Source organism: Cydia pomonella, chromosome 7 (genome assembly GCF_033807575.1).
Source record: "Cydia pomonella isolate Wapato2018A chromosome 7, ilCydPomo1, whole genome shotgun sequence".
Lineage (NCBI taxonomy): Eukaryota > Metazoa > Arthropoda > Insecta > Lepidoptera > Tortricidae > Cydia > Cydia pomonella.
The window spans coordinates 20247670-20267639 of record NC_084709.1 but is presented as its reverse complement, the minus strand read 5'-3'; the positions used below and the strand labels follow the sequence as shown (position 1 = coordinate 20267639).

The following is a 19970-nucleotide window of genomic DNA, read 5'->3' as shown; positions in this document are numbered from 1 at the left end:
CTTAAATCTATTTATGATTTTATTAAATTTACTTAGAGAGAAAGCACATTACGTGGAGTGGAAAATACTTGGCCGTAGGCTGCTAAATTTGAAAAATAATTACTGGAAATCAATAGTCAATAATACCTATTGATATTGATAACGAGTTCGCGATATCTAAAATACTTATTAATCATAAGTATATAATATATTTAAATTTGGCATTGGTTAAAAAAAACCATCTCATACATACCAATCATGAACTTATTTCCAAATAGACCATCCATTGAATATATTTCGTCTTCAATAAGAAGAGAGAGAAGAAAAAGACCGCTATAAGTCGTGAATTTGATGTTGAGTTCCACTAAATTTTATTTTCAACACGAAGAAAAAATAGTTTCGTAGAATCAAAGTAGTCAAAATTTGGCTCCATATGACTGATAACATCGCAACAGTTTTCAATACGAGTAAGTACATAGTGTCTGCCTCTAGTTGTTTTGTAAGAACATATTCAACTTACATAAGTACATTCATACTTTTTGAAACGCGGATACGTGCCCCAGGATAGGTTTAAAAAACTGGCCAAGTGCGAGTCGGACTCGCGCACCGAGGGTTCCGTACAAACCTGTAAAAAAAACTAAAAAATTACGGTTTTCGCAATTTTTCCTTTATCTGTGCTATAAGACGTTGCTTCGTACCAAATCGCAAGAGAATCAAAACCCTGTAGGTTTTGATTCTCTTGCGAGTGTCGAAAATTTGCGGCACAAACGAACGGCTGTATCTTTTGGTTGCGTTGGCTTAGAAGTTTGATTTTTTTCACATTGACATAAATGTACTACGTTAGACACGCTATCGAGAACAACTTGTGTCCGCCATTTTCGGTTAAGTATTACGATTTTTTTTTATTAGATTTTCTTTTTAAATTCGGGTCTGGTAATTTTGCGAATGTCCTTTTTTAATGGCCGACCGAAACCAGAATTTATTGCCCAAACCGAAGCCGGTTTTGCTTTAGTTTCGGCCGAAACCGAACCTTCGGCAGAAACATCATTTTAATGCCGAATACTGCCAAAACAGAGACTGAAATTTCAACTGTGGTCGGACACAAAACATGAAAATCAAAGCATAATATTTTATTCCCCAACCCACATTGGGCCAGCATGGGGACTATACTATAGGCCCTAACCCTCTCGCGCATGAGAGGAGGCCTGTGCCCGGCAGTGGGATATATATAATTAAATCAACATTATACAGAACAAAGGTTTAGAAAACGACTATTAACATACATTACGGAATTTTGGTTAATGTTCTTTTTATGATCCGCCATTTAACACCGGCTGTTTGATTCTTAGCCAACAAATGTTCCCCGAAAGAAATAATTACCTACAGTATAATAATATAATCAATTTGAAGGTAATACACGTTTGTAAATTGACGACGCGTTTGTCAAAAGCGATATTGTAATTCGAAGCAAATATTTTCTCAATATTTGTATTGAGATTTTTTTTGCTTAGAATGAATATTATTCGCCCGCATTTAATTTACATATTGAGTACACATCGTTATTTATACTTAAGTCACTTCATAAGTTTCTTTTTCGAATGAGGAGAATAATAGTTGTTACGATCCAGATACTTGAAAACTGTTAGCGCCGATTTGGCTCAAAGAGATAATAAATACTAATCCCTTGGATCCAGAGTCGGCTATTGCCATATATCTAAGGACCAGGCCTTACGGGGTATTGCCCGAAGAATATATAAGAATGGGGCCAGTACAGCGGTGTCAATTTGAGCAAATCGTGCAGTCTAACGCCTCAACGCGATTGGTTGATGAGTACGCATCACGCGCGCATTGGTCGCTACACGATCGGCTCGAATTCGTGAGTGACCCCACCTAACTAGCACCATTGTTAGTGCCCGTAAGGCACGTCCTTAGATTTATGTCAATGGACTCAGCATTGCGGAATGCTCACATTTACGGCCGCATAAAACTAGCTATTCTTGAAATATTTTTTTTATGTTCGCTTTTGTACTTGTATAAATGATTAAGGGCCAAGTTTTATTTTGGTTGATTTGGATAAATTCAAGAGAGGTGTGGGCACTGTGAATGTCATCACGCTTTGGTGGCACAGCACAGCGGATGTCATTCCACATCTAGAGCAGAGCCCAACTGGGAAAGTACCGTCTCCATCTTACAGACAACCGCACCCTACCCATAGCCTGCCAGTGCTCAAAGAGGGCGTGGAGTGTTAGAGTCGGCAACGCGCATGAAATCCCTCTGGAGTTGCAGGCGTACATCGGCTACGGAGACATACTTACCATCAGGCAGGCCGTATGCTTGTTTGCCACCGACGTAGTATTAATAAAAAAAAAACGAAATCACAATGTGTCCCACAAAAAAATTTATTGTATTTTTCGGTCGAATTACGAAAATACCAAACTTTTTCGAAACTCAGTGGAAGATTTTTTAGAACATACGATGAAATTGCGCTTTTATTGTACAGAATAGAATAGTACAATTTTTATCGAAAACTGACGGAAAAAATTGACAACAACAAAAATCGGCCCTTAAGATGACGTAGTTTTTTGGTGGCCTACTTAGCTTGGCGGCTAAGTAAGCATTGCATTTATTTGGATTTTTTTGTATAGGTACCTACGTCGGTTCCATGTTTGTGGTCATAGTCATCATTAGACAATATCATCGGCTTACGCCATCAGACGATTATATTGGCTCTGGAGGTCAAAATCGTGCCTCGAAGTTTATCTATCACTATCTCTATCACTTACTAAAATGACAAGGATGGAGATACACCAATTTTAATTTCCAAACTTGGCGGTAGTAGACTCTCTGTTTTCTTGAAATGGCGATCTGCCTTTAACTTTGGATTAAGGATTTAAAATTCCAAACGCTAACTAATATATTATTTGCTAGTTCGAGAACAACCTTACAGTTGAAGAGAACGTTTTAAACACACTTTCCGATCAACTGAAATTGACCACTTTGTGCCGTTCTGTCTGCAACAAATTACAAAATGTATCTGAGATGAAAATGTTTCTGTCGCTGGCGCGGCGCGGGCTCACTTAGGCACTACTCCATTTGGTCGATGGAAAAATAAATAAGACTCGTCCGGATTTGCTGTACTTACGTAGGAGTGGAGCGCCCGCGCGAAATCGCCTTCTGAACCAAATATATTCCTCATTTTTCTCTCTGAGTATTAACATTATTAAAAATATTTTGACACAATTTGTTGTATATCAACAGCAGCTAGGTATGTTCCTATGTTCGATTTTTTCCGAATTTTTAATTATTATAAGAGTTAGGAGCATATTTTTTTTATGAAATCTGTTTTCCGCTCCTAATTTTTATTTTGTTCAAAAAATCTAAAAAAAACGTCAAATATAAGACCATAGCTAGCTAAAGTAGCTATTAATATACATCAAATTATGTAAAAAAATAATAATGTCAATATCCACAGAGGAAAAGGGGTCGGGGTTCACAACTGCTTAAGTGTACAGTGTTTTAACTTAAACTTGTCTTTAGTGTTGTAAATTAAAGCGGTAAATTTGAGTCTTTATAAATATAGCAATTATAACCTAGAGATTATGTCTCAGTACAGTACAGTTAGCAAAACTACTAGCTTAGCATCCCTGCGTACATGTTTATATGCAGGGATGTTAAGCTAATAGTTTTGCTGACTGTACTGTACTAAGACATAATCTCTAGGTTACTCTCTACCAGGAGGGCCGTGTTTCTTAGATTCCAGCATTCATGATTATTTTAGTTGTATAAAAGAAATTAATATTTACATTAATATAATACGTCTGTAAAGAGCTTGGTATTTAGAAGTGATAAGAGACATAATTTTAGAGGACAACAGAAATATTATTACAAATAATAAAACTTCCATATACCTGCCTACTTATGTGCAGTCAAGAAATTTTGTTTCTGTGCCATTAGGTACATAACATGTCATAATGAATATTTATATGAATAAAAAGCGGCCAAGTGCGAGTCGGACTCGCCTATGAAAGGTTCCGTACCATTTATGATTTATTTAAAAAAACTACTGACTAGATCTCGTTCAAATCAATTTCCGGTGGAAGTTTGCATGGTAATGTATATCATATATTTTTTTTAGATTTTTCATTCTGTTATTTTAGAAGTTACAGGGGGGGGGGGGGGGGGGACACACATTTTTTCACTTTGGAAGTGTCTTTCGCGCAAACTATTCAGTTTAGAAAAAAATTATATTAGAAATCTCAATATAATTTTTGAAGACCTATCCATAGATAACCCACACGTATGGATTTGAAGAAAAAAATTTTTTTTTTAAATTTTATGACGTGTTAAAAAAAACTACTTGCTAGATCTCGTTCAAACCTATTTTCGGTGGAAGTTTGTATGGCAATGTATATCATATTTTTTTTTTTAGATTTTTCATTCTGTTATTTTAGAAGTTACGGGGTGAGGGACACACATTTTACCACTTTGGAAGTGTCTCTCGCGCAAACTATTCAGTTTAGAAAAAAATGATATTAGAAACCTCAATATCATTTTTAAAGACCTATCCATAGATAACCCACACGTATGGATTTGATGAAAAATTTTTTTTTTTAAATTTTATGACGTGTTAAAAAAAACTACTTACTAGATCTCGTTCAAACCAATTTTCGGTGGAAGTTTGCATGGCAATGTATATCATATATTTTTTTTTAGATTTTTCATTCTGTTATTTTAGAAGTTACGGGGGGAGGGACACACATTTTACCACTTTGGAAGTGTCTCTCGCGCAAATTATTCAGTTTAGAAAAAAATGATATTAGAAACCTCAATATCATTTTTAAGGACCTATCCATAGATACCCCACACGTATGGGTTTGATGAAAAAAGATTTTTTGAGTTTCAGTTCTAAGTATGGGGAACCCCCAAAATTTATTGTTTTTTTTTCTATTTTTGTGTAAAAATCTTAATGCGGTTCATAGAATACATCTACTTACCAAGTTTGAACAGTATAGCTCTTATAGTTTCGGACAAAAGGGGCTGTGACATAATCGGACAGACAGACGGACATGACGAATCTATAAAGGTTCCGTTTTTTGCCATTTGGCTACGGAACCCTAAAAAGCCGCTCTGGATCTTATATTATTGTCACTGTGAGGTACAAAGTGGACAATAATTAATTTTTTTGACCGTGAGGCCATTCGAACGTACACTTCGATATCTTAGTAATCATTTTGCTGTAATTCACCCGTGCGTGTCGTTCGCGCCAACGCCTACGTGTAAGAAAACCGGACAAATGCGAGTCGGACTCGCCAGCCAAGGGTTGCGTAATTTTTAGTATTTGTTGTTATAGTGGCAACAGAAATACATCATCCGTGAAATTTTCAACTGTCTAGCTCTCACGGTTCATGAGATATAATAGCCTGGTGACAGACGGATAGCGGAGCCTTAGTAATAAGGTCCCGTTTTACCCTTTGGGTACGGAACCCTAAAAAGTACGAGTGAAATGCACACGTGTATGATAACAAAATAATATAATTTAGATATCAAAATGTGTTTGAATAGCCTATTATATCCTTGGCTATAGGTATACATAACATAACACAACAAACCGACGAAACGGAACAGGGCCGGCCGCGGCCGGGGGCGGCGGATAATTGAAATCTGTCAGACGGTCGTCTCGGATGACAAATGACATGTTGGAGTGCACGCTCGTAATGCAATTATTAATTACTGGGCTTTTTCGACCTTTTTGGGATATTCAGGTATAATAGGGAATGTAGTGACTTAACAATGGTTTGTAGGTGCCTAAATAAATTCGTTCAAATAAGTGCCCGTATAAGTTTGGTATTCAGATTAAATCAGTCAGACAGTCTCGGACGACAATAACGTTACATGTGGAAGCGTACGCCTTTTATGCAATTAATTGCTGGGCACTTTTAAACAGTTTTGGGATATTATGATAGCATATTATTTTAGAAAACACCAGTGCACAGAAAAAAAAATACTACCAAAACAAGAAAAACTCAGCATTAGCTTGATATTGAATGGAAATCAATCAGACACATGTCTTGGATGATGAATGAATTCGAAGTATGAGAATTACGTAAAACGGAATTATTTAAGAATAGAACCCCTAGTGTACATTTATTCGATAGCGATAGCGATAGATGGGATTTTGAGTTTACAAAACGCGCCGCTTGGCGCGCTGTTTCTAAATCCCATACAAAATGAGACGTACCGCAAACGCGTACGTCACGTCTCGCTATATAATAAATGTACACTAGGGGTACAGGTCAAACGACAATTCAAACTCGGGAGACAATTTAAATAACGTATTGGAGTACACGCTGCCATAATTAGTAGTTGCATCTATGGAGGGTAGAGTTAAGGAGAACAATTTATGTGTAAGAATAGTGTACATCTAAAAACCTTAAATAAGTTGCGCCACTATAAATTGCGTTTTTTTTTTGATTTGGTAATAAAATTTACTAACTGACAGCGCACTTCACTCCGTCATTAATGTCCTTGTGCTACCCTAGCGCAACCGGAGAGATTTCGAACTATTATTTACAGCTGCCAGCTGGTCACTTTAGCAACTGTTAAAGATTGTTCTCCTTACCTCTACCTTCCATAGTTGCATCATTGACCCAAAAATGTCTTTGAACTAAAATTAAAACAAAAAATATTACTTTGCTTATCCGCGAAAAAATAACGTGCTTGTCAATCAGTGCTAACCCGTTATACTTACTTGCGTATTATGCAAATAAATATAACAACCCACCACCGAAAATACAAAACTCGACACGTGTTTCGCCTACGAGGCATCCTCCTCGAGGTCCGAAGTCCGACGACTGAATCGGACTGGACTGGATCTGGATCGGTCTGATGAGTCGGACTTCGGACCGTCAACTTCTCCTGAGGATACCTCGTGGAGAGGCGAAACACGTGTCGAGTTTTGTATTTTCGGTGGTGGGTGGTATATTTATTTGCGTATTTATTTTTGCGGTGGGAGGGTGGGAACATTAATTCCATGTAAAAATACGCAAGTAAGTATAACGGGTTAGCACTGATTGACTAGCACGTTATGTTTTCGCGGATAAGCAAAGTAATATTTTTTGTTTTAATTAATATGGATTTCCGGAAAGTAACGCCTGAGCTGTCTTTGGGCTATTTAAATAACCCGAAATATCAGGGTACTTATACTTAAATAGGTACTTTGAGACTTTGACTTTTAAACAATTCTGTTGAAATCAGTAATGCAGTATAAGCTTGGTATTTAATTGAAATCTGTCAAACGATCGCCTCGTATAACAAATGTGGTATTATAAGTTATGGGCTTTTTGGATAATTTTAGAGGTTATAAAGGTAAAATAGGGAATGAAAAGTGATTTAAAATTTGTTTGTTTCAATAGACACAATTCGTTCAAAGCCCATATCGCATAAGTTTAGTATGCAATTAATAATTATTGGGCTTTATAAATCATTTTAAACTATTCGGATTTAATGAGACATTTAAAAAACTTAATAATTAAAATCTGTCACAATGTTGTCAGACAGCAGAGTTGGCCGAATGTTAATTGCAATTGACCATTACAAATTGAACCGTAAACCGTGATGGACGGTTACAGTTTACGGTTCAATTTAAAATGGTCAATTGCATTAACGTTTCTGCCTACACTGTCAGACAGTCTCGAATTATACAATTATATGTGGAGTGTAGCGCGCTGCTCTATTATGCAATTAAACTTTTTGTATATTTTTGTTTCTGCTCTTTTAGAAAACTGATAGATATGGCAAGCTAGCATTTAAAAGTACGGTTTATGAATCGCCTAAATTATATCGACCAAGTTCATTTATCGATTGTCCCTAATCTTGGCGGATATTTGAAGAATAGTCCCATGAATAAGTTATGATTTGAGATCTCGCCGGACTTCGGATTGAGATTGACGACTCTAATTGTGGAAGTTTCTGGGTTATTGTTGTTTTCAGTTTGTGGAAATTTAGCTAATGATTTTAATGGAAGTTGGTCACGTAACGTAATGTTTCGATAATTTTAAGTGGATTTATTTTACCTTGAAAAACATTTATATCAACGAGAAACGGTTTTGAATTAAAAGTAAAATGTTATGAAATAGGTGTCGAGCCAGCCTAAAATATGTTTTAGACGATTCTTGGAAAACGAAACATATTTTTTTCAATATCTAATTTGTTTAACGCTGCAAAAGGGCTACTATATAAATAGCTTACCTTGCTAACTAAAAAAGTCGGCAGTGAAGTTTTAATCAAAAGTGTTAAATAACAGAATTCAATTAATTTCGTTTTTGAATCGTTTCAATTAAAAATGATTTTGTTTTTATTTTCATTTCATAGATTTTCATTTGTATTATTAGAACCGTGAAAGAGTTTTCACATTGTCCAATCCGATATCGGATGTCGGACGAGCCTTGAAGAAAGGCAGCTGCTAGAGAGCGCCCTATGCATTATCGATTTAATAAATCAATTTAAGTGGCAATGGACAATTGGACAGGCCACATAGCCCAGAGAGTCGGTGGATGTTGGGGCAGAAAAGTTTTAGAGTGGCGGCGACGAATAGAAATACCCAGTGTTGGACGACCACAAACTAGATGAACGGATGATATCGTACGCATCGCGGGCTGCAGTGTACTAGAGAGATCGCCAATGGGGAACAATGCCGGATTTAGAGGTCTGAGGCCCCAAATTTTTTCCAAATAAAATTGTAAATTTACCGAATTCTCTATTGTGGGGGGCCCCTCTTTTGTGGAGGCCCGGGGCAGTAGCCCCGGTTGCCCTCCCCTAAATCCGGCCCTGATGGGGAAGGCCTATGTCCAGCAGTGGACGTCCATGGCTGGTAGGTAGGTAGCAAGCTAGCATGTAAGCAATGAATAAATAATCATAAAAAAGCACTTTCTAAATTTTTACTTCTTTTGATTATATCCGATATCAGATTGGAAGATCTGAAAACGCTCTAAGACGATAGAGTATACAAAACTAATATTTCACTATGTATAGTGTCCATGCGGGACCGATGTTCTGAGAACAAACTATGACGATGACAAACGATGGCCGGACGCGAATACATTCTTACATCTGTTATACTGTCTCGGTGCTTGTGTCTAGACGGATGGACACTGCGGTTTACCGCGTTGTTATTTATTTATTTCAGTCTTAGACATTAACAAAAAGTTACGTTTTGGACAGAGAGCATGCCGATTTAACAGTTTGACTGAGTGAGGACGTAAGCCTAAATAAACTTATATTTATAAACAGTTCAACATACTTAACATGTTAGTGCGTCTAATTTCCTCTTAGTATGGTGTGCCGATAGGCTGATTTTGAAGCTCAACCCGAAATTTATTAGGGATATGATCTGCTAGTGTCAAAATTGACAGTGACAAGCGATAAAAATGTAACCATAATACCGCCGCTGTTATTACGAGCAATAGGGCTAAGATGGTCGGCTCTTTATCATTTGTCACCATGCCTAAACAAGTATATAGGTGCGAAAGTGACGGGCATATTGGCAAGCGATAAAAATGGAACCATGCTGCCACTGCAGCATCTCCTGCAGGCGTATTATGGATGGCTTTATCCACATGATGAAATAACTATCACTCTTTAACACCGCGGGATAGAAAGTGACGGACACCATTTTATCACGCTGTCACGTAGACAAGAACGACCGTAATATGCGTACTACTATTACCGACAAAATTACAATCGTATATCGACAAACGTCAATCAATAACGTATCGGAATATTCGGAATGACAGATGCACGACATTAGTACCCCTAGTGTAAATAAATTCGATTTACAAACGTGACGTAGGTACGCGTTTGCGTTTAGTCTCATTTTGTATTGGATTTCGAAAGAGCGCGCCAAGCGGGACGTTTTGGAAACTCAAAATCCTATACAAAATGAGACTTAACGCAAACGCGTTCGTCACGTTATGATGTCGATCAAAGTTACACTAGGGGTACTGATGCAACTACGAGTGACGTGATCATTTGTTCTTCTTCTAACTTATACTTATTAAGTACTTTTTCATTTGTCATGCTCTAAAAGTAGATTATCTATTTAAGGGAAATATATGTACCCATCATCGTCCAAAAAGAGTCGTTTTTCCACTTCTAAATACTGTCCATTCTCCATTTTTTTTTTGTATGTTATAGACAACTGAAAAACTAGATTTATAGGTTTTACTTGTTTCAAAATTTGCAATACAAAATAGATTTGGTTTTAAAGCTTAACCTATAAACCTGTAATATATTATGCTGAAGCGATCGACATCAAAATGAAAGTGATTTGTTGAGATTTAGTTAGTTGAGAACGTTTTCTCCCGAAATGGAATTTTATAGAAAAATTGCCGTTATTTCGTTAGATTTGAAAAGCTATTCTTCCCTCGTAATGAATTTTGAGGATTTTATCCTGATTTACCCAAATACACAGTTAAACAAGCTCTAGCTGGCATAATATATCCTAGTACTCATCTATGGCAATCTAAACAGAAGAGAATTTGTATTGTATGTGGTAGGTACGATAAAACAACCAACTATAGTCCAGCAGCTCCCAACTAGGCTTAAGCTTTTGGCGCGGGCGAGATGCACGATAACTAAATGACGTAATTCCAATAACATTCTGATGCTGATGTCTGTATGTCAGATGTCAAATTGGCCTAAGTCCGAAATTCACTAAAATATCTGCGAGATATGTGAAATTCATTTGAAATTCGTAGTGCAAGATAATTGTATAAATTGAAGAAAAAACTTAAACGAAATGAAAACAAAGATATGGATTTTATAGTTGGGTAGTTTTACGATAACGATTTTGAGAGATCGCAGGCCGAGGCAGGCTCCGAAATCTCGAAATCGAAGTTTAGGAAAGGGGATATGACCGCTTTTCCATACAAATTCTTTATACAATTTTATGTAAATGAACCACTTCTATGATGAAATGATGAAACGACGGGGTAGATTTATTCGATTTTTTGATTACTATAAAAGCTTTTAAAATATTGTAAATATGTAAGTTGTTTTTGCTCCTAACTTTAGTAAAAATCTAAAATCGAAAAAAGTCAAACGAACGGGCATAGATATGACTAATATACAATAAATTGTGTAAAAATATTCTCCATAATGTCAATATCCAGGGAGGAGAATGGGGACTATATTTGGAGAAACGGCCGACCGCTATCCTCTCATTAAGAATATACATATTTAGCTACAATCTCACACATCCCTTGTCGCGAATCCACGCGATTCCTAATAAGCGTAAGTAACAAACAACCTTTATATGATTATTGTATGTTGGCAATCCTGGGTAGATAAAAATGGCGGGCGAGAACAAACTTGACATTCTAATTTACAGAGTTATGGAAGAACACATGATGAAGGATTTGAATAGAGATGTAGTAGAAGTTAATTAGTTTGAAGATTGTGTGAGTGCTGTAAGCCAGAGAGATAATGTATTAAGCCAGAAGGATCCCCCTGGTGAGTGCTTATGATTATTATAATGAGCGAAATATGTTGTGAGGTTAAGTAAGAGTAAAATCATGGTGGAAAGGGAAGGTCTATTGGGGAAGGTGGTAGGACCTCCAGGGACCTGCGGGTCCCACATAAGACGATGAGAGTAGAGAAACCGTGATGGCAATGAGTCGGATCCATTAAGAGGGGATTCACCACTATGAGTGGCTCTCGATCTGACTCATGGTGCCATCTACGGCTCTCATCTATAGTACTTAGTAAGCTCATGAAAGCTATTAACCTCTCAGCGTAAGTCACTCAAGTTCTTGTCGCACATTTAGATATTAAGGTAAAATATAAACTATATCATATATACATCATATGACAATTTATTATCTAATTGAGTTTGATGTGGCGACAAATTGGTGGAGATGGCTGAGATAATTTGTTTTCCCATAAATCAGTAAAGTATATGAAATTATATCTAAATTATTTATCTAAGAACTCAGTTTTCAGCGACATTCATGAGTCCTAGTATAGGATATGCTTAGTATTTGCAGTCAAGAGCCTTTAGTAAGCATAGTTGAAGCAGTAACAAACATGCATCAATGAAGAATGCATGCAAAGTATTTGTAGTTAATAAGAACCTTGCATTAGGTACCGCTGAAGTATTAGCATTGATGAGTTCTCATTCATTAGAGGACATAATATAGAGCAAGAGCCTTGTATTAGGTACCGCTGAAGTAGTAGCATTTATGAGTCCTTAAGAGCAAAGGGCACAATATTAAGAGCCTTGTATTAGGCACTGCTAAAGTATCTGCATATATGAGTCCTTAAGAGCAAAGGGCACAATATTAAGAGCCTTGTATTAGGCACTGCTAAGGTATCTGCATATATGAGTCCTTAAGAGCAAAGGGCACAATATTAAGAGCCTTGTATTAAGCACTGCTAAAGTATCTGCATATATGAGTCCTTAAGAGCAAAGGGCACAATATTAAGAGCCTTGTATTAGGCACTGCTAAAGTATCTGCATATATGAGTCCTTAAGAGCAAAGGGCACAATATTAAGAGCCTTGTATTAGGCACTGCTAAAGTATCTGCATATATGAGTCCTTAAGAGCAAAGGGCACAATATTAAGAGCCTTGTATTAGGCACTGCTAAAGTATCTGCATATATGAGTCCTTAAGAGCAAAGGGCACAATATTAAGAGCCTTGTATTAGGCACTGCTAAAGTATCAGCATTTATGAGTCCTTAAAGAGTAAAGGGCATAGTACTGACCAAGAACCTTGTAATAGGTACCGCTGAAGTAGTAGCATTAATGAGTCCCTGTATGGGACATAGCAAAGTAAGTGAACAAGAACCTTGTATCAGGTAATACTGAAGTTAATATTAGCAAAATTGCGTCCATTGCAGTGGACAATAAGAATAAAAAAGAAATTAAATTAAAATGTCAAGATCTCTTGGGTTGAAACTTTACCAACAATAAGAGTGTTTGATAGCATTTATCGGTTAAAATAAAGGTTTCATATGGAAGAAATGAATATTGTTTCTCTCTCTCTCTCTCTCCTTCTACAGCTCTCTCTTCGAAGGATTGTATTTTGTGTTATTATAAGATTTTTGAGCAAAGGTGTGTGTTATTAAGATGAGTTCAAGGTTCCTAGATATCAAATAAGAATAATAATACTAATAACCATAATATATTTGTTGTTGTACTTAGTTTAAGATTAATTCTAGTAAATTATCGATTATGCGATAGATAATCGATATGTGTTTTACTATAGTTAATATAACGCTAATCGACGATTCGTTCATGAGCAATCGATTTGGTAATCGATATGAAATCTTGCACTGGTAACACTGGAGATTTTGTTTTCATTGCGCAAACCGTAACTTTGTTAAACTAATTCCTGTTCCTCATTGGCTAAACCGAAAGCTGAATTTTCTTATTGGTTGATGGTGGGAGCTGCGTGTCATTGTAATGAGATATCATTTTAAGTATTTGAAAACCTACTTATTAAACTAAATTGTTTATTTTTGTTGGACTAGGAAAATAAAGTTTTTACCGCCATGCCGGCAGCGTTCCCAGTATCCCAGTAGGATTCGAACAAGTTTGCGTGTAAAGTATATAAGATTCCAGGAAAGTAAGCTACGCATAGTGAAATACAGCGATATACTTAAGATAGCAGCCGGTATTTTGGTTATATTGATGATATCAATACTTTTATATAAAAGAAGCCTCGAGGTAAGCAACAATAAATGAATTGTATTGTAAACTCATTGGCTAGAGCTGTAATGTAAATATGGAAAGGCCAATTACAAATTGATAGCTTTAGATAATTTCCATCATCGTTTGAGGAAACTTTATTTAATAATCTGTACAAACAAGTCACTTTCGGCCATTAGTGTAAAGTTATGAGTATTACGAGTTAATATCGCCATTTTGTTTTGGGTTATTTGCAGGGAGCAAGTTTATGAATACTTGCTCATTGTAATTTCACAAAATGGAAAATTTCTTGCGAGATCGATTGGAACTAAGAATAAAAAGACTTGATGAAAACTTAGAGAGCGCAGAGGCGCTAATATTAAAGTGTAATTCCGGAACGGACGTCATGGTACAAGAAGTAATGAAATTACAATTAAGTATGAAACAATCTCTGAATAGTATCCAGTTGGACATTGACAAATATATTGTAACAAATAATGAAAATACAGATATCTTACGCTCTGCACTCGAGAAGCAGATGAAAGCAGAGGAGCTTCTTATAGAATTGGAATTAATTCTCAATATTCATTCTAATTCTCATAATAAAATCTCAACAAAAACTGTGAAACTTCCTAGAATTGAGCTGCTCAAATTTGATGGAGATATTCTGAAATGGACGGAGTTCTGGGACCGGTTCACGGCCAATGTACACTCCCAAAACTTAGACGATGTCGAAAAGTTGGCTTATCTGATAAGTTTACTGGAAAAGGAGGCCAAGGAGGCAGTCCAAGGCCTAACAATGACAAATGCTAACTACCAAGTAGCAATAGACACACTTAAGACCAGATATGGGAGTACTCAACAAGTAATTGATTCGCATTATGAAGCCCTAAATAGAACTAGTCGCTGCGAATATACAGCTGAAGACTGTAGGAAGACATTAAATAAAATCGAGAACCATTTAAGAGTACTTTCATCACTAGGGGAGAATATAGAGAGCAATTCATTTAGGAGCATTATATTAGACAAATTTCCAGAGAAGGTAATCTACGAACTTAACTTATTATTAGTGGATGACCAAACAATAGCGGGGATCAGAAATACATTAAACAAAATTGTGGTGGCATTGGAGAAGTCTAAGACTAATCCACCTCTACAAAAGGACCATACTGCCACCACAGATGCCTTCATTTCAATAGAAAACAGACCTCGATACCACAGAGGGAAAAGGATACACACACAGACAACATCCCTTCACAAAATGGATAACACACCCAGGAACAACAATAGGAAAAGACCAGCTAAGTCTAATACTGACAGAGAAATGAAGAAACCCAAGTTGAGTTGCATATTTTGCTCGGGACCGCACTTTAATGATACATGCCCATCTTATAAGACACCTGATGACAGAAAGAAGAAACTATCAAACCGATGTTTTATGTGCTTAAAGTTAGGGCATCGTGCACATAAATGCAGGAGACATAAGAAATGCTATCACTGCAAGGGCAACCACAACCGAGCCCTATGCCCAAAGAGAGAACCAGGTAAGAGTGAACCACACCATGCTGTTACGCTGAACTCAACTGGCCATTGTTTTAAGCGGAAATCTTTTTTACAGACTGCAACAGCGCAGGTGGTTCACAAAACCAAGACCCTAAATTGTAGACTCCTTCTTGACTCCGGTAGTTCAAGAAGCTATATTACCACGGACTTGGCAAAACACCTGGATTTGACATCAGCAAATGTAGACTATTTACTGATATTTATTTTTGGAACCGACAAGCCTAATGAGACTTTGAGTCCTTGCACAGATATTACTATCAAGACAAAAAGAGGAGTAGAAAAAAGTATCCATGTGAATGTTGTTCCTCGCATTACTGATAGGATACCAATTCAAGAGATTCCTAAAATAGATATTGTGGATATACCAGCAGATAGTTACTCAAAGAATCAATCAGTAAACATGCTCATTGGTAACGATTACTACTTCTCCTTTATCAGGAATAACAAGATACAGATTGACACCGATCTTTACCTAATAGATACAGATTTCGGATGGATCATGTCTGGACACCATGATAAGGACAATCAAGAGAATGATAACATCTTAGCAGTTGTTACCTACTACCAAAACAATGTAGGATGTAAGTGTTACACAGAACCTGACCTCCCTTTAAGACAATCGGATTTAAAGTTCCTTTGGAGTTTAGAGAACATAGGAATAACTGACTTAGTAAAGGGCACTAGAGAGGAAGAGGCAGTTAGAAACTTTAATGACACTGTCAAGTATCAAGAAGGTCGTTACTATGTAAAATGGCCATGGACAACATACCCACCACATGTACCTACTAACTACGGGTTAGCATACGGAAGACTCAAGGGATTAGTACAGCGATTGGATAAGCCCACACTGCAAGAATATAATGAAATATTGATGGAACAACTTAAGGCCGAGATAATAGAAGTTGTCCAAGTGGATTCAGATGTTCGAAACCAGTCTGTGCCTCCAATTAACTACCTGCCACATCATATAGTAAAACAGAGTACCAAGCGCGGTCGTATAGTATATGACGGTTCAGCAAGGTTAAAGGATCAGCAAAGCCTTAACGAGTGCTTGTATAAAGGACCTTGTATGCTTCAAGACCTGACGTCTCTGCTCCTGAATTTTAGAATACATAAAATAGGTATAATTGCAGATGTTGAAAAGGCCTTTTTGCAAATTGGTCTACAGGAAGAAGACAGGGAAGTGACAAGATTCTTATGGCTAAAGGACATCAACAAACCACTATCCGATGAAAACATACTACACCTAAGATTTTGCAGAGTGCCTTTCGGAATTATTTCCAGCCCTTTCTTACTGACGGCAACTATACGTTACCACATTTCTCAAAAGGATAGCATGCTACTCAAGAAGGTAGCAAATAAGTGTTATGTTGATAATTTGGTGACTGGCACAGACACTTTAGAAGAAGCTGTCCAACTATATGATGAATCCAAGAAGGCATTCGAAGAGCTCTCTATGAACCTAAGAGATTGGACATCAAATGATAAAGCTTTCAGTCGAAAAGTACCACAAAAATATAGAGCTAAAGAGTCAGACAAAATCAAAGTCTTAGGGTTGCTGTGGAATAAAGAGCAAGATGTACTTACTTTGAACATAAATAAAGAAGTGTTTACTGATAGATCAACAGACAAAGTTACAAAAAGAGAAGTTTTAAGTATATTAGCATCATTATATGATCCTTGCGGTATAGTCTCTCCACTACTTATGCCAATAAAACTGTTTCTTCAGGAATTATGGAGAAAAGACTATAAATGGGATTCACCAGTATCGCAGGAGCTGTTACTAAAGTGGAAGAAAATTGAGAAGAACCTAAGTGATATAAAAGAAGTTGAAGTACCACGATATGTTGAGGCAAATGTCAATAAAGGATCTGAAAATGAGTTACATTGCTTTGCAGATGCAGCTAAAGACTCATACGCAGCTGTTGTATACTTACGGTCAAGTGACGGCTCCAACATTAAGACATCATTTTTATTGTCAAAAAATAGAGTTGCTCCATTGGATAAGAAAATGAAAGATGGTAAGAAAACTGAAAGAAAAATGACTATTCCACAATTAGAACTACTCGGCTGTGTTATTGGAAACCGCTTACTGACATACATAAAAGAGACTATAGAACTCCCCATTACTAGACAATACCTGTGGACAGACAGTTTAGTGGTTCTCAACTGGATTCACTCGAATAAGCTTTTACCACCATTCATAGCCAACAGAACAGAAGAAATAAAGCGAAATGTTGGCTTAGAAACATACTATGTAAATACTAAAGAGAATCCAGCTGATATTGCAACGCGACCTGAACTTTGGATTCAAAAGAAGAGTGTATGGCTAGAAGGACCAGCCTTCTTGTCCAAAGAAAAGAGTAAATGGCCAAAAGATATTCATCTTAAAGGCCATCAAGAAGTAGCATCTTTTCCTGCAGTATTAGAGGGTCCAAAGGATCAGTCTTCAGATATTGACATACCTTTGGAATCGGTTAATGATAATGAACAAAGGTCTGACCAGAATGAAGTAACATCTCAGGTTAAAGAAATAAAAAACCTGCAACAAAGATTCTTTCCAGATGAAATAAAAGGCAAACGGACAGACCTCAGTAGAAATCTTGGGCTATTTACAGATGTTGACGGATTGTTGAGATGCAAAGGACGAATGATGCATGCTAATTGGTCGTATGACATGAGGTATCCAGTTCTTTTGCCTAGGGACTGCGAATTCACAAAGAAAGTAGTAAAAGAAATACATGAGAAGAATTACCATGTAGGAGCATCTCATACTCTCGACTTAGTTCGCCAGCAATACTGGATTCCAAAAGGAAGACCGGTTGTGGAGAGAATACTAAGAAAATGTACTCAATGTGTAAAGCACGGTGGAGGCCCGTACCCACTACCTCCAACACCGGCTTTACCAGCAGAACGTGCGAATTATAGCACACCATTCACTTATACCGGACTTGATTATTTTGGACCTGTCTATGTGGCAACTGAAAATGGACAGCAAAAGAGATGGATTTGTCTTATGACTTGTTTAGCTGTAAGAGCAATACATTTGGAAGTTGTTAAGAATTTGACTGCAGATGAGTGTATTATGGCACTGAGAAGATTTATGTCAACAAGAGGAGTACCAGTAGCCATAGTCTCAGACAATGCACTATACTTCAAATTGAGCTCTGAAATCCTGAAGAGTGACTACTGCATCAAGAATAACATCAAATGGAAATTTATTCCCCAATTAGCGCCATGGCATGGTGCGTTTTATGAAAGATTAGTGGGGTTAGTGAAGCATTGTATGAAGAGAACTTTGGAGAAACTGCTACTGAATGACACACAACTTCTTACTGTCATTAAGGAGATTGAGGCTGTTGTTAACAGTCGGCCTTTGACACGAGTAGGTCCTGACATGGATATAGTTCTGAGACCATGTGACTTTCTATCTCTAGGACGTTGTCTAAACTTGGAGATATCAGAGAGTTATAGACCTGACCAAGATGACACTCGGGCGAAACAGAACTTGTTAGACAGTTGGAAAAGAGGTCAGAACATGTTGAAGCACTTCAAGAACATGTTTATAAATCAATACTTGACAAGCCTAAGAGAAAGGTACCAACATAGTCATAAACAACCAAGGGTGAAATCACACAAGGAACCGAGTGTTGGAGATCTAGTTCAGATAAAGGGCGAATCTAAAAATAGAAACACCTGGAGGGTTGGCAAAATCGTACAACTGATAAGAGGTTCCGATGGATACTGTAGAGTGGCTCAAGTTCAAGTAGGAGGAAGTATTTTCACAAGGTCTATCGGGCACCTGTATCCCTTAGAATTGGAAGAGCCACCTTCGGCACCAGTAGAGACGATTGAGACGGTAGAGCCTCAGCCAAGCGTTATAGACACTATACAAAACGGACTTGGTACTACTGATATAGATGAGATGCTAGAAGAGACTGAGCAAAGAGAAATCTCGACAGAAAGTCAAGGAAGTGCAGATATAGTTTCTAATCATGACACAGAAGAGAGAGAGAGTAACACAGAAAATTCTGAGGAGAGGATGTCAACTACATCACAACAACCAGAAGAGGATAGTTTAAAGACTTCTCATCCAACCGATATCATTAGTGATGTACCCGATATAGAGACGCAAGAAGAGAGTCAACCACAAGAGGTGACGAGGCGAGCTGCGGCTATTCGAGCACGAGAAAAGATCGCACAATGGACTCGTCAGCTTTTCGCCTTTTTGTAAATCAGCCTCGTAGCTGGGAGTGTCGCGAATCCACGCGATTCCTAATAAGCGTAAGTAACAAACAACCTTTATATGATTATTGTATGTTGGCAATCCTGGGTAGATAAAAATGGCGGGCGAGAACAAACTTGACATTCTAATTTACAGAGTTATGGAAGAACACATGATGAAGGATTTGAATAGAGATGTAGTAGAAGTTAATTAGTTTGAAGATTGTGTGAGTGCTGTAAGCCAGAGAGATAATGTATTAAGCCAGAAGGATCCCCCTGGTGAGTGCTTATGATTATTATAATGAGCGAAATATGTTGTGAGGTTAAGTAAGAGTAAAATCATGGTGGAAAGGGAAGGTCTATTGGGGAAGGTGGTAGGACCTCCAGGGACCTGCGGGTCCCACATAAGACGATGAGAGTAGAGAAACCGTGATGGCAATGAGTCGGATCCATTAAGAGGGGATTCACCACTATGAGTGGCTCTCGATCTGACTCATGGTGCCATCTACGGCTCTCAT

At 37.3% G+C, this 19970-nt stretch overlaps 1 protein-coding gene across 2 annotated transcripts; it reads left to right on the top strand.

Annotated features, from left to right (window-relative positions):
• The first annotated feature begins 11643 nt into the window (after positions 1 to 11643).
• Positions 11644 to 19730, top strand: LOC133520097 (uncharacterized). Of its 2 annotated transcripts, none has more exons than XR_009799700.1 (2): positions 11644 to 19512; positions 19610 to 19730. XR_009799700.1 is itself a non-coding variant. In XM_061854401.1 (2 exons), exon 2 carries the CDS (start codon positions 13964 to 13966, stop codon positions 19460 to 19462), a length of 5499 nt encoding a protein of 1832 aa, XP_061710385.1. In that variant the 5' UTR covers positions 11644 to 13704; positions 13923 to 13963; the 3' UTR covers positions 19463 to 19702. The 2 variants fall into 2 exon arrangements, 1 of the variants encoding a protein (XP_061710385.1); XM_061854401.1 differs by having other exon boundaries at positions 11644 to 13704; positions 13923 to 19702.
• The last annotated feature ends 240 nt before the right edge of the window (positions 19731 to 19970 follow it).

What these genes read in the sequence shown, in the direction of transcription:
- LOC133520097 (XM_061854401.1), top strand. Translation starts at nt 13,964, where the DNA reads ATGGAAAATTTCTTGCGAGATCGATTGGAACTAAGAATAAAAAGACTT.